Source organism: Salvelinus fontinalis, chromosome 19 (assembly GCF_029448725.1).
Source record: "Salvelinus fontinalis isolate EN_2023a chromosome 19, ASM2944872v1, whole genome shotgun sequence".
In the NCBI taxonomy this organism is placed as follows: Eukaryota; Metazoa; Chordata; class Actinopteri; order Salmoniformes; family Salmonidae; genus Salvelinus; species Salvelinus fontinalis.
This window is the reverse complement of record NC_074683.1, coordinates 34,307,115-34,330,126: the sequence shown is the minus strand read 5'-3', so window position 1 is coordinate 34,330,126 and position 23,012 is coordinate 34,307,115. Positions and strand designations below refer to the sequence as shown.

The 23,012-nt window shown below is 42.9% G+C and overlaps 2 protein-coding genes across 3 annotated transcripts in view; one reads left to right on the top strand and one right to left on the bottom strand.

Moving 5' to 3' along the window:
* Positions 1 to 16,444: 16,444 nt before the first annotated feature.
* nmi (N-myc (and STAT) interactor) lies at positions 16,445 to 21,485 on the bottom strand. 2 transcript variants are annotated; one of them, XM_055871405.1, is made up of 10 exons: positions 21,379 to 21,485; positions 21,243 to 21,299; positions 21,088 to 21,153; positions 20,847 to 21,005; positions 20,550 to 20,666; positions 20,281 to 20,440; positions 20,008 to 20,114; positions 19,506 to 19,692; positions 19,271 to 19,374; positions 16,445 to 17,192 (listed from the first exon to the last, which is right to left on the bottom strand). In XM_055871405.1, the coding sequence occupies exons 2-10, from the start codon at positions 21,282 to 21,284 to the stop codon at positions 16,989 to 16,991; spliced, it is 1,146 nt and encodes a 381-aa protein (XP_055727380.1). In that variant the 5' UTR covers positions 21,285 to 21,299; positions 21,379 to 21,485; the 3' UTR covers positions 16,445 to 16,988. The 2 variants fall into 2 exon arrangements, with proteins under 2 accessions (XP_055727380.1, XP_055727381.1); XM_055871406.1 differs by having other exon boundaries at positions 21,243 to 21,287; positions 21,379 to 21,475.
* Positions 21,486 to 21,664: 179 nt separating this feature from the next.
* The window catches only part of parp14rs3 (poly(ADP-ribose) polymerase family member 14-related sequence 3), a 38,732-nt gene continuing 37,384 nt past the window's right edge, over positions 21,665 to 23,012 (top strand). Inside the window, exon 1 of the mRNA XM_055871402.1 lies at positions 21,665 to 21,836. Coding sequence (XP_055727377.1) covers positions 21,665 to 21,836 — 172 coding nt within the window. The remainder of the gene's footprint in view (positions 21,837 to 23,012) is intronic.

Sequence of the window (23,012 nt, the reverse complement as noted above, 5' to 3'; positions counted from 1 at the left end):
GGGGTGGGGGACATGCCCCTCTGTCTGCGTACTTTCCTTATGCACAATCATAGGCTTCATGTGAAGAATGTGGAGCTATGAGTAACAATGAAGATAATGTGACACTGAGGTGTGATAGACTAACATCAGTCTGTCTGCACCACTTCCAATGAGCTTCAAGCCCACCCACACAGCCCAGAATGCCCTTGCTCACACCGTTACACGTCATGCCCTGCCCTTCATCCTTACAAAGAGCAGTGGAAATGTAGTCCCAACCTTCCTGGACTCCTCAACCCCTATGGTAGTTATAACATCTCAGGGAGCAGGTCCATGGGGTCCATGCCTGTGATAAAGTGCCTTGTCAGTAGTCGACACGCTCACTCATACTGGTTGGACGACCAGGGGTCATCCATCAAGTGCAGCCTGGTGCAGCCCGGATCTGTGCCCCAGCTACCCCCCATGGACACCCCCCCATGGACCCCCCCCGTTCTCGTCCTGTCTGGCTGGACCGTATATGCATTCCAGGGGCCCAAATCAGTACAGACCCAGGGACGGACTAGCACCATCTGTCATCCAGGTTAACATAGCTAAAGGTCTGGCCCACCTCCGTGATTGGGGGCTCCGATCATAAGTAGTTCACTAAGGTGAATGCACCAATTTGTAAGTCGCTCTGGATAAGAGCGTCTGCTAAATGACTTAAATGTAATGTTAAATGTACGTAGGGAATAGGGTGCCATGTGGGACACAGCATGGAGCCTCCATCCTCCATAGCCAGGGCCCCAGGTCTGGTCTGCCAAGGTCACAGAGCCCTGATGGCTGGTGTCTTTCTTTACGACTGACCTGCAATTTCCTAATGACAAATAAAAATGTACTGATCACAGGCTTTGAACGTTTTATTAATTTTCGTTCATTCAAGAACGACAACACACGTGAAAAAAATAACAGCATTCAAAAATGTTGTGTGTGTTAAAGAAAGTGTGCCATAATCGTTCCAAATCATTCCATTGGTTTCCATTGGCACAAAGTTCTGATTTAAATGGGAATCCATCCGTGAACTCACAATGCTGTCAGCCATACTTGGATTCCAGACAAGGTGTGCTTATAGCCTCACATAGAGTAAACTAATGTTTAAAGTGCATGCGTCATTTACTCGGCTCATTTCCAAACCCTAGGCATGAAATTCACTTTCCTTAGGCTGATTTTCAGGAAGCCAACATAAATGATAGACTGGCTAGCCCTGAAGGTCAAAGCCAAACAAACACACCACTTTCTTTCCAGCTGCGACAGCAGACCAGAAAACCCACTCCCACAACACTTTCTCCCTACATGACTACATATTTAGTACAAGGGGGTGTCAGGGGTGCCATTTGGTAGCCATTATGGTAGATGGAGTAAATCAGGGAAGTGGTGTGGTGGAGGATAACACAGGAAGCAATGCTGGAGACTACCTCCATATGCAAACCATTACCCTGCCTGTTGTCATGACCCTGGCAAGAAATCCAGGAGAGATTTAAAAGATGTACTATGCAGAAATCGCTCCGCCATTTCCTGTTTGCACAATTTTTAATAGTTTGCTTAATTTCAGTTTGTGACAAAACAAGCCAGTATAGTGTGGACAATCATTGTACCATCTAAACCGCTGTGAAATAAATTTTCCATAACCAAAAATATTGTATTTTCAGCTGTTTACAAAACCGAAAGTAAAAGACGCAAAAACTAAACATAATATTTTAAGTAAATAGTAGGGAAGCCAGATTTCAGACACGGCCATAGTTTTTTCAGATGTGTGTATTAAATCTCTCCTGTACTTCTTGCCAGGGTTACGATGGGACTGTCTGAAAAAAGGCAGGCAGGGTAATGGTTATCATATGGAGGTAGTTTACTGGACTGCTTCCTGTGTTCTCGCCCACCACACCCCCTCCCCTACTATTTAGGACATAAGTATGGGTATTTGGACACGGCCACTGTGGATCTTTGAAACCTGTTGCTTTTTAACGAGTCAAACGTTGTGCTCAAGAGAATGAGTTATACCCCTCCTGCATGTGTGTTTAATTTCTCTCCATCCACCATTGCTGTATGCGGTCTAGGATTCAGCAAGACACACTGACAGTGTTCGATGTAGTGTGAGAGCAATTTCTGCAGCAGTTCTGTCTGTGCTGCTACACCCTGGTCACATGCTTCAAGTGTTGCTGTAAACACTACCCCGCCCCCTCTCTAAGTGTTCAGAATACCCCAGCACATTAATACAGCCCCTGCGGTCTTCTCCACTGTCCAGATGTGTATATCTGTGTAGATGTGGGAATGTATTTATTAATACAAAAGACATTGAATGTATGAAATATGAATGAGCTTGTATGTGATGTGTAATTGATGTGTAAATAATGCATGTCATGCCTGTATTTCAAATGTTGTGAGGTGTGGGCATGGGTAAATAACTGGTAGTCTTGGAGAGAAATACAGGGAGCACAGATAAGCCGGTTGCCTTGTGCTTCAATGACTCATACCTCATTCACTATAGTTGATGCCCAATTTCCAAGACAGCAGAAGAGCTTTTGTACAACAGAGGAAGGGACGCTCTTGAAACAGTGGTTGAGGTCTCCACGACGAGGTGTCCCTTCCAGCTAGGGACATTTAAACGACGTACCGGAGCAGACGAATCCCCTATCTCCGGGGCAGCAGCAACTGAAATGCCTCATAGAAATTAGGCATAGAATGGAAAGAGGACAGAAATGGAAAGTTGGGAAAAAAAGAAAAGAAAAAAAGAAACATAAAACATAAAACACGCTGTTGTCCTTAGCTTCATCTGTACCTCATACATCCGCAATTTCTCATGAATCAGCATTCAGGACCACGTCATGGCACCAAGCTTAAGGTTCTATCGATGACCTGCATAATAATGATTACTTGGCATTCGACTCAGCACTTAGCATCAAACATCTCCACCCTAAAAAATGTGGGTCGTTCATTTTTCGAACCTTGATTACGTTTGAAAAGTATCCTTAACTAACAAGGCCCTCTTCGGTCTCCCGCCTGGCTGGCGGCAGCCCACGCAGTGAAGTCACCGTTATTCCATAATCACCTCTGGAGCCTCCAGGCCTGAACTAATGAGATGGAGCAGTCCCATACAATGTGTCTGATATGCCGACACATAACTCTCCCAAAAGGCACCCTATTCCCTATCAATAGCTGGCTCTGGTCAAAAGTAGGGCACTTTATAGGGAATAGGGTGCCGTTTGGGATGCATCAAACGAAGCAGTGACGCCACTCTCTCCCTGGGCCTGTATACATGTTGGACAGGGTGGAGGCTGGATGGAGCATCACAGTGCTGGAAGTTGAAAACAAGGAGTCAGATTTCATATTAAACTTGAAGGAATGGAGTCATTTTCTTTCTTTTGAAAGAGCTTTAAGAGGGGTTATGAAGCTGCAACTACTCATATAACACTAATGAGGCACTGTTTTTTAGGATCAGATTTGAGGAATTATCACCACATCAAAAACCTACTCATTTTACCATGGCCTGGGTTTTTTACCCAGGATCAAATTTGGTAAATGTCACAAAGCTCTAATCTCCCTCCACCAAAATATTATATTCATGGGGAAACTATAGTATTCAACTGAAAAAATGTATAAAAATATACATCTTCATCAGTGTATGTGGCTCTGAGGTTTATCATCGGAGACGCTCATTAATTGATGAAGTGTTTGATGTTTCAAAGAAATGCTGAGGGAAATAATAATGAGTCCAATCTCCTTAATTTCAGTGAAAGTCTACTTGCTATTTTTTTCTACATCTAATCAACACAGACTGCATAAATAGGGCAACATTTGAACTGCAGAGTCTGTGTTCAACAAGAACAGAATAAGTGTCTGGTCACTCAAGATTATCTTCCATTTGGTAATGCTGTTTTATAACGCAGCGATTTTCACATCATTCCTGTCCATCATAGCCAGTCTCTTCTGCTAGGACCTTATAATGGGGATGTAAGGAATGAGGATATTAGGCTTGACTCTGGCTATTCCCCCAGATACAGACATTATGGCCTCCACAATCTACAAAAACAAAGAATCACCTCTGAGATCATCACCTCTAACACTATCAGAAAAATCCTGGCACAAGACCCCATAGCATATCTGGACAGAATAGATTCCTAGAAACTAGGTATTACACACGGCAATGTTGTTTCTCACTGCAATATGCTGTATGTCTGAGCACCAAAGAAGACTCGAAGAGGGATAGATATGTAATATGTCTCCTCTCTCAAGTCCTCTTTAAAGATATCATTTCTTTCTGTTTGTTTTCCTAGATCACAGTGGTTCCTAAGAGGATCCAACCAGAACAGCAGTATGAAAGCCTCCCAGATTTGTATCAGCCCTGACAGTGAAGTGCCGAGAGAAGATGTGAGAGAATAGAGAAAAGCAAAAGTGATTGAAAGAGTAGAAAGATGAAAAGAGAGAGGAATAGATAGAGGGACAGAGAAAAAAGAGAAAGATGAAGCGAGAGATGGAGATACAGGGCGATTCCACGCCAGCGTAGAAAGAAAATATTTTTGGTATCTCAGATTGTTCTGGCCATTCTCACATAGAAATAATATTTTGGAATCTAGACATACTCCATATTTGAGCGCACACTATAAGGAATATAATGACTCCAAGATGTCCGTATCATGTATGTTTCACAGATCATATAGGGTCTTACCCTAAGGTATAGGTCTAAAAAGGGCCTAAAATGGCCACTTTCATCACGAATTTCTCAAAAATGGCATGTGATACAAATGTAAAAAGCATGTCAAACATTCTTCCTCTCAATGAAGTTTACGTGAGAATTGCCAGAACAATCTCAGACAGCAAAAATATTTTCCACCTACGCTGGCGTGGAATCGATCTATACAGAAAGAGAGAGGAAGAGAGAGAGCGAGAGAGAGAGAGAGACTGCTATCTAAACTGGGCTCTTCCTATTAGTCTGACCATAGCCTTGGTCCTGTGATATGGACATAACACAGATGGGCAGATGTGTATTAAAGGCCTTATGATTAATGAACAGAACCCAGAGAGCAATAATAGAGAGAGAGGGAAAGAAGAAGAGACCTGGTTAGAGCACTTGTATGCATAAATTGTCATCTTTGTTGTTGCGCTCCTTAAAAGGTATTGAAGTGTAAAGTATTCCACCCCCAACCCTCTCCCCCACATTCTGTATAGCTTGTTTCTATGGCAACCTTGTCTCTCAACATTTTCAAAGGGGAAAAGTTTTACCAGATAGGATTAATAGATTCACGGTACATTTATCACATGACACTTCAGTCTTTAGTGTGTCGCAGATACACACTGCTTATGTTTGTCAACTGTTATTTGGAGCTTTCTCTCCTCTGTTTGTTCACCTACCAGTAGGTCTGTCACTGAAATGAATAGTCTGCACACAATGTGACACAGAGCCAGACAAATGAGACAGAGAAGATGGATATGGAATGGATGAATGTGAGTGTTGTCACAGAGGGATGGATGTCACCTAGAGCTCTGTGAAGGTCGGGGTTGTTAGTCCTCTGTCACCGTCTGTTGTTAAGAGGAGTCCTACTCCTGTGTCCAGTGTGGTGACTGACTTGCAAAGGATCATAAATCCATGATCTGATGTTCAGTTAAACCACTGTCTGTGACCTAAGAGGAGTTAGAAGCTGACCCCAGCACGTTGGGCTTCTCTAGTCATTCAATCACACCCGTCTGCCATACTCCCAGAGTGCACTGCTCCGACATCTCCCCCCCCATGGCCCCCATCTCCCCCCTCAGTCACTCACCCATTCTCCCTGTATCTGTCAGCTCATTTGGAAGGTAAAGAACAAGACAGTCTGAGCCGAGGGAGCTAGATCAGATCCCTATCTTAGGGCGGCCAATATGTTGCCATGACACTGGTGGAGCAGTAGATCTGGTTTAATCCTGTTTTCTGATCCTCATCAGTCCCCGGACCCCAAAGCAATATGCATCAAATTGGCCAGTAACTGGTTTTGTATCAGCGGGCCGGGCCAGCTGAATTGGCCCAGCAGACCACTCAGTCATGCATTATTCACTATGGGGAGGCATTCATCCCTTTTGAGTGAAGGTTAAATAATTAACGGCAGGAAATTTGTTTGGCTTATTTTTGTTCCATTCAGGGTGCCAGCGGCTTGTGTCTTGGCAAAATGAATGAAGTGGGAACAGCGACGGGCGTCAACAAACATTTTAATGAGGAATATCCCTTACAACTCAAACACGGGGAATCGAATCAGGGTTGGTGATGTGCTGTTTGGAAGCACTTCAATTATGTCACCATCTTTCTACCGCTCTCTCCTCAATTTCTCCTCCTGTTTTACACTCTTTTCAGCCTCTCTCTTACCCTGTCACAGTGAAAATCTCGCTTAAATTCAACTGAAGAGCATCAAACACACCACCACCTAATATGTTTGTTAACTCTACAGAGTACCTAACCCGGATCCGGGAGCACCCCCCACACCCCCCACACTGATTAGCATCGCTAGCATAGCGTCACAATTAAATAGTAGCATCTAAATATCATTAAATCACAAGTCCAAGACACCCAATGAAAGACACAGATCTTGTGAATAAAACCACCATTTCAGATTTTTTAAATGTTTTACAGGGAAGACACAATATGTAAATCTATTAGCTAAACACGTTAGCAAAAGACACCATTTTCTTACTCCAACAGTTTCTTACTCCATCAGGTGCTATCACCAATTGGCTAAACTAAGATATTGATAGCCACTAACCAACAAACAAATTCATAAGATGACAGTCTGATAACATATTTATGGTATAGCATAGTTTTTTTTTTTTAAATGTGCATTTTTCAGGTATAAATCACAGTTCTACATTGCAGCTGCAATCTGATATAGTGCTGATGCAGCTAGAACAATTACAGAGACCAACGTTATATAACTAATTACTTGTCTTAAAACATTTCAGAAAAAATACACAGCGTACAGATATTGAAAGCCCAACATCTGGTGAATCCAAACAATATTTCAGATTTATTAAATGTTTTATAGCGAAAACAAAATGTAGCGCTAAATTAGCATAACCACGCCAGTCAGAACCAACTGGGCGCGCCCGACCAGTTCACATGCACGACAGATATATGAAATAACATCGTAAATTGGGTCTTACTATTGCTGATCTTTCATCAGAATGTTGATCAAGGTGTCCTTAGTCCTGATGAGTTGTTCAATCCATTCACAATGGCAACTTTCCCTCCTCATTTAGCCTGGGTACTGGTCGACTGGCACGGTCCCTGTCCAAAGTTAAAAAACTCACAGAACGGAACACGGCAAAACTCCCGAAAAAATTCAAATAATCTGATTAAACTATATTGAAAAAACATACATTACGATGATATGGTCACATGTATCAAACAAACTTCGAGACGGAGATAGTTTTCATCCGTAACGTCAGCATAACAAAAGACAATGGCACCTCTAAAACGCGCGTTTCAGAAAACCGGAAGTTGTCGGTCACGCTAAAGAAATAGGTCTTATTTCACGTCAGTACAAGATAAACAAAAAATTTCTCCTCTGACGTCTTCCTGACACCCAGAGGAAGACGAATGAAGTGTGTTTCGGGTCATAGGTGGCGTGACCATATATAGACAGAGCGTTGAAGCGAGCATACACATCTTGCAATCTTCTTCTGGCTCAGGGAAAGTGCTGTCAAATGACCTGTGTTTCACTCAGAGACAAAATTGAAACGGATTTAGAAACCATAGCTTGTTTTCTATCCAATGGTATATGGTTATATGCATATAGTAACAGCAATAATTGAATAAGAGGCAGTTTAATCTGTAGAGGCAATTATGCTAATGCGAAAACAGCACCCCCTGTATTCTCAAGAAGTTTAAGCGGTCAAATGGGAAAAACGTGGGAAAAGAGAATAATAAAAATGTCACTCTGGGGAATAAGAGTCAGGCTACACTCATCCTATCTTCCAATATATCACCTGGAGAGATTATATCCTTCCTATCCTCCTAGATATCACCTGGAGAGATTATATCCTTCCTGTCCTCCTAGACATCACCTGGAGAGATTATATCCTTCCTGTCCTCCTAGATATCACCTGGAGAGATTATATCCTTCCTGTCCTCCTAGATATCACCTGGAGAGATTATATCCTTCCTGTCCTCCAAGATATCACCTGGAGAGATTATATCCTTCCTGTCCTCCAAGATATCACCTGGAGAGATTATATCCTTCCTGTCCTCCCAGATATCACCTGGAGAGACTACATCCTTCCTATCTTCCAAGATATCACCTGGAGAGATTATATCCTTCCTGTCCTCCTAGATATCACCTGGAGAGATTATATCCTTCCTGTCCTCCTAGATATCACCTGGAGAGATTATATCCTTCCTGTCTTCCTAGATATCACCTGGAGAGATTACATCCTTCCTGTCTTGCTAGATATCACCTGGAGAGATTATATCCTTCCTGTCCTCCAATATATCACCTGGAGAGATTATATCCTTCCTGTCCTCCTAGATATCACCTGGAGAGATTATATCCTTCCTGTTCTCCAATATATCACCTGGAGAGATTATATCCTTCCTGTCCTCCTAGATATCACCTGGAGAGATTATATCCTTCCTGTTCTCCAACATATCATCTGGAGAGATTATATCCTTCCTGTCCTCCTAGATATCACCTGGAGAGATTATATCCTTCCTGTCCTCCAAGATATCACCTGGAGAGATTATATCCTTCCTGTCCTCCTAGATATCACCTGGAGAGATTATATCCTTCCTGTCCTCCTAGATATCACCTGGAGAGATTATATCCTTCCTGTCCTCCTAGATATCACCTGGAGAGATTATATCATTCCTGTCCTCCTAGATATCACCTGGAGAGATTATATCCTTCCTGTCCTCCTAGATATCACCTGGAGAGATTATATCCTTCCTGTCCTCCAAGATATCACCTGGAGAGATTATATCCTTCCTATCCTCCAAGATATCACCTGGAGAGATTATATCCTTCCTGTCCTCCAAGATATCACCTGAAGAGATTACATCCGTCCTGTCCTCCTAGATATCACCTGGAGAGATTATATCCTTCCTGTCCTCCTAGATATCACCTGGAGAGATTATATCCTTCCTGTCCTCCTTGATATCACCTGGAGAGATTATATCCTTCCTGTCCTCCAAGATATCACCTGGAGAGATTACATCCTTCCTGTCCTCCTAGATATCACCTGGAGAGATTACATCCTTCCTGTCCTCCTAGATATCACCGGGAGAGATTATATCCTTCCTGTCCTCCAAGATATCACCTGGAGAGATTACATCCTTCCTATCCTCCAAGATATCACCTGGAGAGATTATATCCTTCCTGTCCTCCTAGATATCACCTGGAGAGATTATATCCTTCCTGTCCTCCAAGATATCACCTGGAGAGATTACATCCGTCCTGTCCTCCTAGATATCCCCTGGAGAGATTATATCCTTCCTGTCCTCCAAGATATCACCTGGAGAGATTACATCCGTCCTGTCCTCCTAGATATCACCTGGAGAGATTACATCCTTCCTGTCCTCCAAGATATCACCTAGGGAGATTTGGAAAAATGCATTGACTGTGACATTAACTCACTAACACTGGCATGCAGCATGAACCATACTGTATAGGACGCAGGGCTATAGCAATAAGCAGACACATTTGAACCAATTAGGAGCTGTAGGAGAGAAGAGGCAGGAGGGTTAGGTGAGGCAGGCGGAGGGGAGGCAGAGGGAGCCAGAGGGAGGCATAGCTACAGACTGTAACACCCGATAGTGTGATTTAACCCCATAAATATTTACCATTATACTGGTAGTTACAGGTGTGGCCCTACAAAACGTTGGCTGATATTTTTCAACTAACCTGGTATTGGTGATATTATCTTCGTCTTCAGTTTGTGGAAACAGGAGTCTCAAAATGTCTGTGCAGTTGCAGGGGCTCTGTTTTGAATTTAGAAAATGCTTCGTTAAAATATATACACTACCGTTCAAACGTTTGAGATCAGTTAGAAATGTCCTTGTTTAAAATAACATCAATTTGATCAGAAATACAGTGTAGACATTGTTAATGTTGTAAATGACTATTGTAGCTGGAAACGGCAGATTTTTTATGGAATATCTACATAGGCGTACAAATCAAATCAAATCAAATTGTATTTGTCACATACACATGGTTAGCAGATGTTAATGCGAGTGTAGCATAAATGCTTGTGCTTCTAGTTCCGACAGTGCAGTAATAGCTAACAAGTAATCTAACAATTCCCCAACAACTACCTAATACACACAAATCTAAAGGGGTGAATGAGAATATGTACATGTAAGTATATGGATGAGCTATGGCCGAGCGGCAAGGTGCAATAGATGGTATAAAATACACTATATACATGTGATATGAGTAATGTAAGATATGTAAACATTACACAAGTGGCATTATTTAGAGTGGCATTGTATAAAGTGACTAGTGATCCATTTCTTAAAGTGGCCAGTGATTGGGTCTCAATGTAGGCAGCAGTCTTTCTGAGTTAATGATTGAGATAGAAGCTGTTTTTCAGTCTCACCATCCCAGCTTTGATGCACCTGTACTGACCTCCCCTTCTGGATGGTAATGGTGAACAGGCAGTGGCTCGGGTGGTTGATGTCCTTGATGATCTTTTTGGCCTTCCTGTGACATCAGGTGCTGTATGTGTCATGGAAGGCAGGTAGTTTGCCCCCGGTGATGTGTTGTGCAGACCGCACCACCCTCTGGAGAGCCTTGTGGTTGAGCGCGGTGCAGTTGCCGTACCAGGCGGTGATACAGCCCGACAGGATGCTCTTGATTGTGCATCTGTAAAAGTTTGTCAGGGTTTTGGGTGACAAGCCAAATTTCTTGAGCCTCCTAAGGTTGAAGAGGCACTGTTGTGCATTCTTCACCACACTGTCTGTGTGGGTAGACCATTTCAGTTTGTCTGTGATCTGTACGCCGAAGACTTTAAAAGGTTCCATCTTCTCCACTGCTGTCCCTTCGATGTGGATAGAGTGATGCTCCCTCTGCTGTTTGCTGAAGTCCACGATCATCTTCTTTGTTTTGTTGACGTTGAGTGAGAGGTTGTTTTCCTGACACCACACTCTGAGTGCCCTTACCTCCTCCCTGTAGGCTGTCTCATCGTTGTTGGTAATCAAGCCCACTACTGTTGTGTCATCTGCAAACTTGATGATTGAGTTGGAGGCGTGCATGGCCACACAGTTGTGGGTGAACAGGGAGTACAGGAATGGGCTGAGCACACACCCTTGTGGGGCCCCAGTGTTGAGGGTCAGCGAAGTGGAGATGTTGTTTCCTACCTTCACCACCTAGGGGCGGCCCTTCAGGAAGTCCAGGACCCAATTGCACAGGGCGGAGTTGAGGCAGGGCCTCCAGCTTGATGATGAGCTTGGAGGGTACTATGGTGTTAAATGCTGAGCTGTAGTCGATGAACAGCATTCTTACATAGGTATTCCTTTAGTCCAGATGGGATAGGGCAGTGTGCAGTGTGCAATGTGATGGCGATTGCATAGTCTGTGGACCTGTTGGGGCTGTATGCAAACTGAAGTGGGTCTAAGGTGGCCGGTAAGGTGGAGGTGATATGATCCTTGACTAGTCTCTCAAAGCACTTCATGATGACAGAAGTGAGTGCTACAGGGTGGTAGTCATTTAGTTCAGTTATCTTTGCCTTCTTGGGTACAGTAACAATGGTAGCCATCTTGAAGCATGTGGGGACAACATACTGGGATAGGGAGTGATTGAATATGTCCGTAAACACACCAGCAAGCTGGTCTGCATATGCCCTGAGGACGAGGCTAGGGATGCCGTTTGGGCCAGCAGCCTTGCGAGGGTTAACACGTTTAAATGTTTTACTCAAGTCAGCCACGGAGAAGGAGGGGAGGGCACAGTCGTTGTTAGCGGGCCGCAACGCTGGCACTGTATTATCCTCAAAACGGGCAAAGAATGTGTTTAGTTAGTGCTTTTCTTTCAAAAACAAGGACATTTCTAAGTGACCCCAATCTTTTGAACGGTAGTGTATATTTTTTATTACGGTCCTTGTAGTAATCCAACAATGTGTACACCGCCATCTTGTCTTTTTTAAATCTTCTCCCATTGATTGGTGGATGCCCTGCTAGTTTAGCTAGCTGGTGAGGATTATGACAGCCGGCTTTTTGAGTCGACGCGACATGGCGGCAAATTCAAGATACAAGAACAGTTTGCTACTACAGCGGATGAAGGAGCGGAAAGAGAGCGTGGAGATGGACAGCGAGGAAGAAGGAAAGGAGATGACTGTGGAGGGAAGCGCTGTGGTGAGGAAGAATGGCGTCAAGTACAAAAATACTCCAGTAGCTCAGAAATTGAACCTGATGAGAGTGAGGATGAATTACCTTTGGTGGCAGGTGCCGTGAAGACCTCCGAGTTTGAGCCTCGGGATGACTAAGATAATTCTGGACCAGTGGGAGTGAGATTTAGGGAGAGAATAGATCCTTTGCTTCTGTCTGATCCATATGTGGTGTCAGGTTGGGTGGAGAAAAGGTTGGGGATTGTTGAGTTGGTGAAAGTAACTCAAAGTGGACTCGTGATGATTTTTTGCGTTTCAGTACAGTGGGAGTGCGTGCTTCATACCACATGCCTAGGGACAAGAACTATGAATTGCTGTGCTCTCTAGAGCAGGGCGCCATTGAAAGTGAGTGATAACTGGGGTGGCGTTAAGTGATGAGGAGGATCAACTGAAATGGAAGATTCCTGGTGTCTGTGACGACCGCCGTTTGGTGCGACAGAGACCCGGTGGCGAGCGTGGTGAAACAGAGAAGACACTGTCTGTCATTCTGAGTTTTGATCCGGTCTTTACCCGATAAAGTCAACCCGACAATGCACACCTTCGCAATATGACCATAAGCTTGGCACCTAACACACTAATGGGTTTGGGACAAAAGCTCTCACGGGATAACTGACACATCCCAACTTGACTTTCTGCAGGAGGGCATGATACAAAGGAATGTGTAGTATCGGGGGAAACAGTTGTGTGTGTTAACTGTATAGGTCCTAAGAGGCTCCCTTTGAGTAGGCTGACGCCAATAGAGAGCAAAAGGAATAAAGGAATAAGAATAAAGGAATAAAACTTGTTTAGAAAAGGGCCTTTGTAGAACTTGATTTGCACAGCTGTTTGCATAGTCCTGGATACACACGGCTGCTTTAATTTAGGCCAATTATTGTGTTTTACTTTGCTTTAGCTTTGCTGAAGATGAGAGGTACTGTAGTGTGTAAGTGCAATATGGTAATGAAGTCTACATTTGCAATCTCACAAGAGACTCACAAGAGGTTGGTTTCTTCGTGTTCATAACCGTAACCGTGGTTATCAACTGTACCACAGAAATGGAAAGTAAATCACAGAAATGAGATGTTGTGGTGGCAGCTGCAGAGAAGTACTTGGGTGTACGATATTTTACTGCAGAAGAGTTACAAGGTGTGTTGAGCGATAGTGTCCCATCCCCGGGCTGCTGGCCTGGCGTAGGATCAGATAAGTAGTTGAACAATGGTTAGGTTTGAATGGGTTTAGGGTTAGTTGGTAGGGCAATTTTTATTCCCTTCCCTTTTTGTGTCACAAAGTGTAATGAATTCACACTCCAGAACAGTGAATGGAAACACAGGGCTAGATGAGAGAAATAGATCAATAGGGAGGCCGTGGCCGGCCTCACACTCCAGTACAGTAGGTGGCGTTGTAACCACCTTTCAGTATGTCGCGATCAGCCAATATACATTTAAAGAAGAAGAAGCAGCAGTTTGGTCCACTCCAAAGTGCCGCATGTCATGAGGACAGACACCTGTCTCGATGAGAGAAGACTTGAACTGCAACTGGACACAGATTTTTTTGAGACTCCTGTTTCCACGAATCAAGGACAAAGATAGTATCGCCAGTACCAGGTTAGTTGATAAATCTCTGCTGATGTTATGTATAGCCATACCTGTAACTACCAGTATGATTGTAAATTTTGGGGGTGTTAAATCACATTATCTGGTGTTACAGTCTGTAGCAAGGGTAGGCAGGGAGTCCCTCTACCCTCTCTCTGAGGAACCTGCCTGTGGTGACCTAATGGGCTAAATCATCGAAGGATCTTTCCTCCCCATATCACTTTCCAATTATCGTAGAAGACAGTCTGCCAAGCGTAATCTTACGGTGCAGTCACAGCCTCAATGTCTCATACTGTAGATTGTCATTACCTCACTCAAGGGAGTTATCCAGGGCTGGTAGATATACGGAGACTATAGTGACAAAAGATCTTGCGAGTCTGAGGTTCTACTGGGCATTGCTTTGGGTCCTCATTGGTGTTGGAACTCAATGTAGCAGCACACACGAAAGCTTGGACTACCATAGACTAGAATGACATTTAGCTAAACCATCCAAACTTGGATAAGGAAGTCAATCTAATAGTGACTTTACCAAAAATGCATGTCTGTAGCTACTTAGCAACTGTAACTTGTGATATGTTTTGGTACTCAGTTTTGCATGGATGCATACCTTTCTTAGGTTTGAAGAGAGTTTCACCTTAATCAGGGCTCCCGAGTGGCGCAGCGGTCTAAGGCATTGCATCTCAGTGCTAGAGGCATTATTACAGACCCTGGTTCGATTCCAGGCTGTATCACAACCGGATGTGATTGGGAGTCCCATAAGGCGTCGCACAATTGGCCCAGCGTCGTTAGGGTTGGCCCGGGTAGGCCGTCATTGTAAATAAGAATTTGTTCTTAACTGACTTGCCTAGTTAAATAAAGGTCAAATTATATAATACAAAAATTGTTTGGTGTGCTCACCTGTCAAGGTTTGTGAGAACCCAGGTAGAAAACAGGCACCCTTAAACCTGATTTCTAGTAGATCAATAGAGAGTGTGTCTACCACAAAGCACAGCATCCTCCTTCCATCTCCTTGTCATAGAATTGTCATAGACTTGGGGAATTCAGAACATATCTATACCATGAACCATGGAGGAACGCTAAACAACTTCTGTATTGCAGTATTCAAAAGGCCCATGTAACATGCAGTCAGTTTGTAGCTAGAGACAATACTGTACAAACTTTGTCTGTCTGCTTTAATACCCATGTCTGGTATTGATTTACAGTAAGGGTTAAGTCAGGGCGAATCAATAAATATTATAGCCTTTCCGGACTTATGGCATGCTGTGATTGGAGGCAAGGGTTTTCAATTATGAAACGACCCTTTAAAGGCCCCCGTGAGATTTATGAGTCCATAATAGAGACTTTGTGTGTCCAAAATGGCACTATATAGGGCTCTGGTCAAAATCTCTCCACTATATAGGGAAAAGTGTGCCACACGATGTATTTTATGGAATTATAGCTAGAGAACTGTGCTTTGCACTCCATTTCCTATCAATTGATCAGCATTATGGGGGTGTTTGTAGCCCCTCTACACTGACGTAACAAATAGCTTAATTACCTGATTACCATTCAAGTCAAGTTTATGATGCGTAACCAAATTGCTAGGTGCGTGGGAGTACTTGATTAAGTTGGGAATAATGATAAAGCACTGCCATCTAGTGGCCTTCAGCATTCTTTATTTACAGTTGAGTTGTACACTGAACAGAAATATCAATACAACATGGAAAGTGCTCGTCTCATGTTTCATGAGCTGAAATAAAAGATCCCAGAAATTGTCCATAAGCACAAAAATACTATTTTGCACAAATTTGTTTACATCCCTGTTAGTGAGCATTTCTCATTTTGCCAAGATAATCCTTCCACCTGACAGGAGTGACATATCAAGAAGCTAATTAAGCAGCATGATCATTACACGTGCAATAAAAGGCTACTCTAAAATGTGCAGTTTTGTCACACAACATAATGTCACAGATGTCTCAAGTTTTGAGGGAGCGTGCAATTGGCATGCTGACTGCAGGAATGTCCACCAGAGTTGTTGTCAGAGAATTGAATGCTAATTTATATATCATAAGCAGCCTCCGATGTCGTTAACGAGAATTTGGCAGTGCGTCCAACCGGCCTCACAACCGCAGACCACGTGTAACCACACCAGCCCAGGACCTCCACATCCAGCTTCTTCACCTGCAGGATTGTCTGAGACCAGACAGCTGAGGACTATTTCTGTCTGTAATAAAGCCCTTTTGTGGAGAAAAATGCATTTTGATTGGCTGGGCCTTGCTCCACAGTGGGCCCACCAATGGCTGCACCCCTGACCAGTCATGTGAAATCCATAGATTAGTGCACAATGAATGTATTTCAATTGACTGATTTCCTTATATGCACTGTTAACTCAGTAAAATCTTTGAAATTGTTGCAATGTTGCGTTTATATTTTTGCTCAGCACAGATTATGTTATCACCTGCTCTGTTATCAATATTTGAATGGTGTGTATTCAGGCCTATATTTAAGCACTGTGGTCAGAAAGCATACAGGTGTTTAATAAAACAATACAATGTGATTTGCATTTTAATGGGGTGAAATTAAGTAGGTGGGTACTCATATACCACGATCAATGGGATTATCCATAAAGTAAATTCATGATTCATGTCATGATGACCGATTTAAAAACCCATGATTTGAAGTTTGAGCAAAAAACACCTTTTAATCATATCACAAAGATGCCTGACAGAGAAATAGCCATAGTATCTCTAGATGTAAACAACTACTGTGCATTTTCATTTGTCCCCTTCTAATAGTGTTTAACTATATAACTATAAAGATCCTACTAATCAATATTATTCTAAACATAAGGCACTGCACAAGGCATTATCATGCATGTGTTTGGCCTTGTTAAACTTTATCAGTATACAAAGTTGACATGACTAATTTCACAAGACTTACAGATCAGTTTTGGTATAATATACTACTGCATGTCAGTGGGGTATAGATTATGGTAAATGCGGATGAATACATCATCACTAAGGTTCATTCATGTGCTACCAACTAAGTACTGAGAAACATGAGCATAGATGTATCGTAAGAGGACGGCCGTTAATGTTAAGCCTCCATCTCAGCCACGTCCTCAGTGAAGAAGGCCTTGACCTCGTTGCCCCCGGAGACATACTTGATGCACTCCACCTCCCCTCCATAGTTACTGGGCTTCTGGAAGTGAATCTCCAGGTGATCCTGCAGGTCCTCCTCATCCTGGAAGTCTGCAATCCCGTACAGGAGGATGGTGCGCTTCGGAGTGCCGCAGAACGTCTGCAACAAAGGTTAAAGTAAAACACTCACAGTTGATATGCATGTGTCAGTCAACTCTACACATAACATCTGAAACAAGACCGCAGAAAAACGTTGGTAAAGAACCATCCTGTTCATTTGTGAACACATGTGTTAGCAGTCTGTCACAAGAATACCACACAGGCACATGTCAAAGTTCTGCTCCAGTAGAGACTAGAGCTGGGTGATATGGACAAAAATCTATATTGCGATAAATTGCCTGAGTTGATCTGATAACTATAAATATAACAATATGTTTATAACAATGAACTACAGTTTGTTTATTATCCTTTAAAAACTCAGCAAAAAAAGTAATGTCCCTTTTTCAGGACCCTGTCTTTCAAAGATAATTCGTAAAAATCCAAATAACTTCACAGATCTTCATTGTAAAGGGTTTAAACACTGTTTCCCATGCTTGTTCAATGAACCATAAACAATTCATGAACATGCACCTGTGGAACGGTCGTTAAGACACTAACAGCTTACAGACGGTAGGCAATTAAGGTCACAGTTATGAAAATGTAGGACACTAAAGAGGCCTTTCTACTGACTCTGAAAAACACCAAAAGAAGATGCCCAGGGTCCCTACTCATCTGTGTGAACTTGCCTTAGGCATGCTGCAAGGAGGCATGAGGACTGCAGAAGTGGCCAGGGCAATAAATTGCAATGTCCATACTGTGAGACACCTAAGACAGCGCTACAGGGAGACAGGACGGACAGCTGATTGCCCTCGCAGTGGCAGACCACGTGTAACAACACCTGCACAGGATCGGTACATCCGGAAATCACACCTGCGGGACAGGTACAGGATGGCAACAACAACTACCCGAGTTACACCAGGAACGCACAATCCCTCCATCAGTGCTCAGACTCTCTGCAATAGGCTGAGAGAGGCTGGACTGAGGGCTTGTAGGCCTGTTGTAAGGCAGGTCTTCACCAGACATCACCGGCAACAACGTCGCCTATCGGCATAAACCCACCGTCGCTGGACCAGACAGGACTGGCAAAAAGTTATCTTCTCACGGTTTTGTCACACCAGGGATGATGGTCGGATTCGTGTTTATCGTCGAAGGAATGAGCGTTACACCGAGGCCTGTACTCTGGAGCGGGATCGATTTGGAGGTGGAGGGTCAATCATGGACTGGGGCGGTGTGTCACAGATTCATCGGACTGAGCTTGTCATTGCAGGCAATCTCAACGATGTGTGTTACAGGGAAGACATCCTCCTCCCTCATGTGGTACCCTTGCTGCAGGCTCATCCTGACATGACCCTCCAGCATGACAATGCCACCAGCCATACTGCTCGTTCTGTGCATGATTTCCTGCAAGACATGAATGTCAGTGTTCTGCCATGGCCAGCGAAGAGCCCGGATCTCATTCCCATTGAGCACGTCTGGGACCTGTTGGATCAGAGGGTGAGGGCTAGGGCCATTCCCCCTAGAAATGTCCAGGAACTTACAGGTGCCTTGGTGGAAGAGTGGGGTAACATCTCACAGCAAAAACTGGCAAATCTGGTGCAGTCCATGAGGAGGAGATGCACTGCAGTACTTAATGCAGCTGGTGGCTACACCCTTTGTTCAGGTACACATTATTCCATTTCTGTTAGTCACATGTCTGTGGAACTTGTTCAGTTTATGTCTCAGTTGTTGAATCTTGTTATGTTCATACAAATATTTACACATGTTAAGTTTGCTGACAATAAACTCAGTTGACAGTGAGGACGTTTCTTTTTTTGCTGAGTTTACTACTACTACTAGTTTGTCCCATTTAACAATCACCCATATTAGAAAACTTATTTCATTTCAAACTTCACATTTCTCTAGTATAGGCTAGATCCTTTTGGTTTATCGTCCCAGCTCTCGTAGAAACTATATAACCTAATACAGCAAGCTGTGGCTCCTGACTTGGAAAACCCAACATTTTTGAATCTGTCATGGCAAAGTCCAGACAGCTTTGATCTGATTGGAAAGTCACAACAGGACAATGCTTAGGAAGGGCATACTGTATGTAAACAAATGACAGAGAAAAGATGAGCGACTGTTTTAATCTTTGAATCTCACCTGAAACTTCTTCAGCGTGTAGTCGTAAACAAGGTCAACATTCACATTCACCTCACGGTCCATATCCACGCTGTACTTCCTTTTCAGGGCCAGCGTCTCTGCAACTAGAAACGTAGACACAAGTATTTAAAATATGAACTCTTCTCTGATTAAACATATTGAATACGGCACTTTCCAATGAAACAAATAATGTTCCGACACTGGCAAACAAACACACAGAATAGATGTACTGTACCTCCAGTGTTGAGGAAGGTGATTTGTCCTTTCCCAGTGTGCTTGTCATAGTCCACCCTCTGCACCTCTCCTCCCCCTCGACTAGGCTTGGAGAAGCTGATCTCCAGACGGTCTCTCATTCGTTCCTCTGACAGGGTGAACGGGACATTGGAGTAGCTGAGTGTCTTTGTGGAGACATCAAGGTGTATCTGCACAGCAACAGCCACATAACTTGGTTACAGGTGTGTCACCTGGGCAATAGCAATGCAGTGAATCATCAACAATACAAGTCATTATAGACACCATTGTATCAATTGAATGGTTTCGTTTTCTTGAAAGAATCCCTAATTCCTTACTCAAAGTTGATTGGAACACACCTTTACACTTTGCAGTAAATAAGATGACTCTATTCTAGAAAACAGACTCCATAGTAAACTAAATCATTATCGGCTGGAGGCGGTTATCTTTAACGTCTTCAAGGTACTTAATTTAACTTGACACATTCATTGTGTAAAATGGTGTACCTCAAACTTGACAAAGGGGTCCAGTGTAAGGCTTTTGGGCTTCACATGCACCTTGTCTTTATCACAGGACACAGTACACTTGGCCATCTTCAGGATCTGGGCAGCCACTGAGAGAGAGGGAAGGAGAATCCCAATATAACACATTCAAGATAATGACTCACATTCAACATAATGACTCACATTCAACATAATGACTCGCATTCAACATAATGACGAGTTATGTAGATTAATGTGCACTGTCTTTATGAAGCCACAAAGATGGACATCCTGTACCTTTCTCCTCCTCAAAAGTGATGAGAGCCTGCCCTCCCTTCAGGAGCACTGATGGTCTCTGGGCAATGGTGAACACCCCCTTGATGTGTTGACCGCTGTCATCGCTGTCCTCCTCCTTACGGGTGAACTTCACCTTCTTTTCAGGGATCTGGACATGGATCTGGAACCAGCAGTAGAGTGTGAGTGTTGTCCATGCCAGAATTGCTTTCTTTTTAGTCCTCTCAAAATATTATAATTTCATATTTAACATCTGTTGTTACATTACCTACCTTAAACTTCTGCTGAAGTGTAGCAGACTCTGTCTTCTTAGCCTGTAGCTTAGCCTGGTTTTTCTTCAGTTTCTCCATCAGATCTTTGTTACCCTTCTCAAGCATCGAGATATCATTCTGTGTAACAATACCATGCAAGTGGTTACATTTGAAAAACATATTTGAATCATCCACCACAGCCTCAATAAATATCTGGGTGACTATACAGATAAAACTACAGTAGTAAATGTTATATAATTATCCATTGAGTGAATGTTATTTTAAAAGGCGTTCAGCCACGGGCAGGTAAGTGACTACCTGTATCCCTTTCACAGTTTGAGAAAACTCCGCCTGACGTCGCTCCCCCTGTTGTTGAAGGGCTGTCAAATCTTTTGAAGCCTCTTTCTTTGAATCTTCTGCGCTCAGTTTTGCCAACTGCAGCCTAGATTTTTCGTCCTCTGCCTTCTCAAGTTGTTTCTGCATAATAATAGGAAATAAATATTTACGTAAAAAACATTAATTTGACAGATTAATAGCTAAACTCTGCAAACAGGCCTACCGTCAATTGTTTCAGCTCTTCCTTAGCTACAGACAGTTTCTGTTCTTCATCGTCGACGTTATCCATCTATTTATAAAAAGAGATGTAATGTATTTCGAAAAAAAGAATAGTCAAAGGAAATTATTGTCCAATTGGCCTACATGAATTTACGTTACCTTTCCATTCACAAGCGGCTTGGCGGCGTCAGAGTCACCCATTATCTGCGTAAAAGTCTAACAATTGTTATTGCGATCATGCTACTTTTTATATGACAGATTCATTCATGGTCAGTTGCAAGTAATGTTAACTTACCGAATCGGCCTGAGAAAATACGGACTGATACGGTTTCCTACAGCCAAATATCACGACGAATTGATTACCTTTTGTAACCTACTCAAGTTCCTCGAAGTCACATGGGGTCGAAATCAAAAGTGAAAGTTGCTACAGAGCAACGCAATGTAATAGCAAGTGATTTTCCATAATAACCGGAAATAAAATATGTGTTTTACAACAGGAAATCGAAGTTGCTGAAAGAATTGACACATACAAATATGCTGCTTCAATCGAAGTAGGATTGTACGACAACTGTCTGAACATAATGACTGAAAAAACGCTGGTATTGGAGGGTCTGCCAGACGACATAGACAAAATCAGACCCAAGTTGGATTTGCACTTTAAAAACAAAAGAAAGTCTGGAGGAGAGACATTACAAATTCAAGACTATCCTGGGGACAAGAGGAAGGCTTTGCTCGTTTACCATGAAGATGCAGGTAATTATTCCAATTTGTCCTAATACAAAATATGTAGGCATATGAATAAAGACACATCCATAAAGTTCTATTTAAGCAATAAGGCCCGAGGAGGTGTGGTAAATGTCCAATATACCACGGGTAAGGGCTGCTCTTAAACACGACGCAACGCGCAGTGCTGTGGTATATTGGCCATATATCACAAACCCCCGAGGTGCCTTATGGCTATTATAAATTGTTTACCAACGTAATAAGAGCAGTAAAAATAAATGTTTTGTCATATCCGTGGTATATGGTCTGATATACCACGGCTTTCAGCCAATCAGTATTCAGTGCTCAAACCACCCAGTTTATAATTAAGTAAAAAAGTAAAGTTATGAATTATTTCAATGTCCTTATATTAAGAAAACCAGAAGCACCATTTTCTTATTTTTTTTACATTTACGGATAGATAGGGGCACGCTCCAACACTCAAGACATAATTTACAAACGAAGCACGTGTTAAGTGAGTCGGACAGATCAGAGGCAGTAGGGATGACCAGGGTTGTTCTCGTGTGAATTGGATCATTTTCCTGTCATGCTAATGTAACGGATGTGAAATGGCTAGCTAGTTAGCGGGTACGCGCTAGTAGCGTTTCAATCAGTTACGTCACTTGCTCTGAAGCCTATCAGTAGTGTTGCCCCTTGCTCTGCAAGGGCCGCGGCTTTTGTGGAGCGATGGGTAACGACGCTTCGTGGGTGACCGTTGTTGATGTGTGCAGAGGGTCCCTGCTTCGCGCGAGGGGACGGTTTAAAGTTCATAATGTAATGAGTACTTTTGGGTGTCAGGCAAAATGTATGGAGTAAAAAGTACATTATTTTAATCAGGAATGTAGTGAAGTAAAAGTTGTCAAAAATAGAAATAGTAAAGTAAAATACAGATACCTCCAAAAAACAACTTAAGTAGTACCTTAAAGTATTTTTACTTAAGTATTTTACACCACTGTATGAGACCATATACCAGGGGTATGACAAAACATATTTTTTATGTTCTAATTATGTTTGTAACCAGTTTATAATAGCAATAAGGCACGTCCGGGGTTTGTGGTATATGGTCAATATACCACGGCTAAGAGCTGTATCCAAGCAATCCGAGTTGCGTCGTGCTTAAGAACAGCTCTTAGCATGGTATTTAAGTGATAATGCCTGAGAAGCCGG

Bases quoted from the DNA above. Each gene is read 5' to 3' on its own strand.
- nmi (XM_055871405.1), bottom strand. From the start codon at position 21,284: ATGGGTGACTCTGACGCCGCCAAGCCGCTTGTGAATGGAAAG. The intron at 21,154-21,242 runs GTAACGTAAATT...TTTTATAAATAG, and splicing joins AGCCGCTTGTGAATGGAAAG to ATGGATAACGTCGACGATGA. The intron at 20,115-20,280 runs GTACAGGATGTC...CCTCTCTCTCAG, and splicing joins CACTTTTGAGGAGGAGAAAG to TGGCTGCCCAGATCCTGAAG.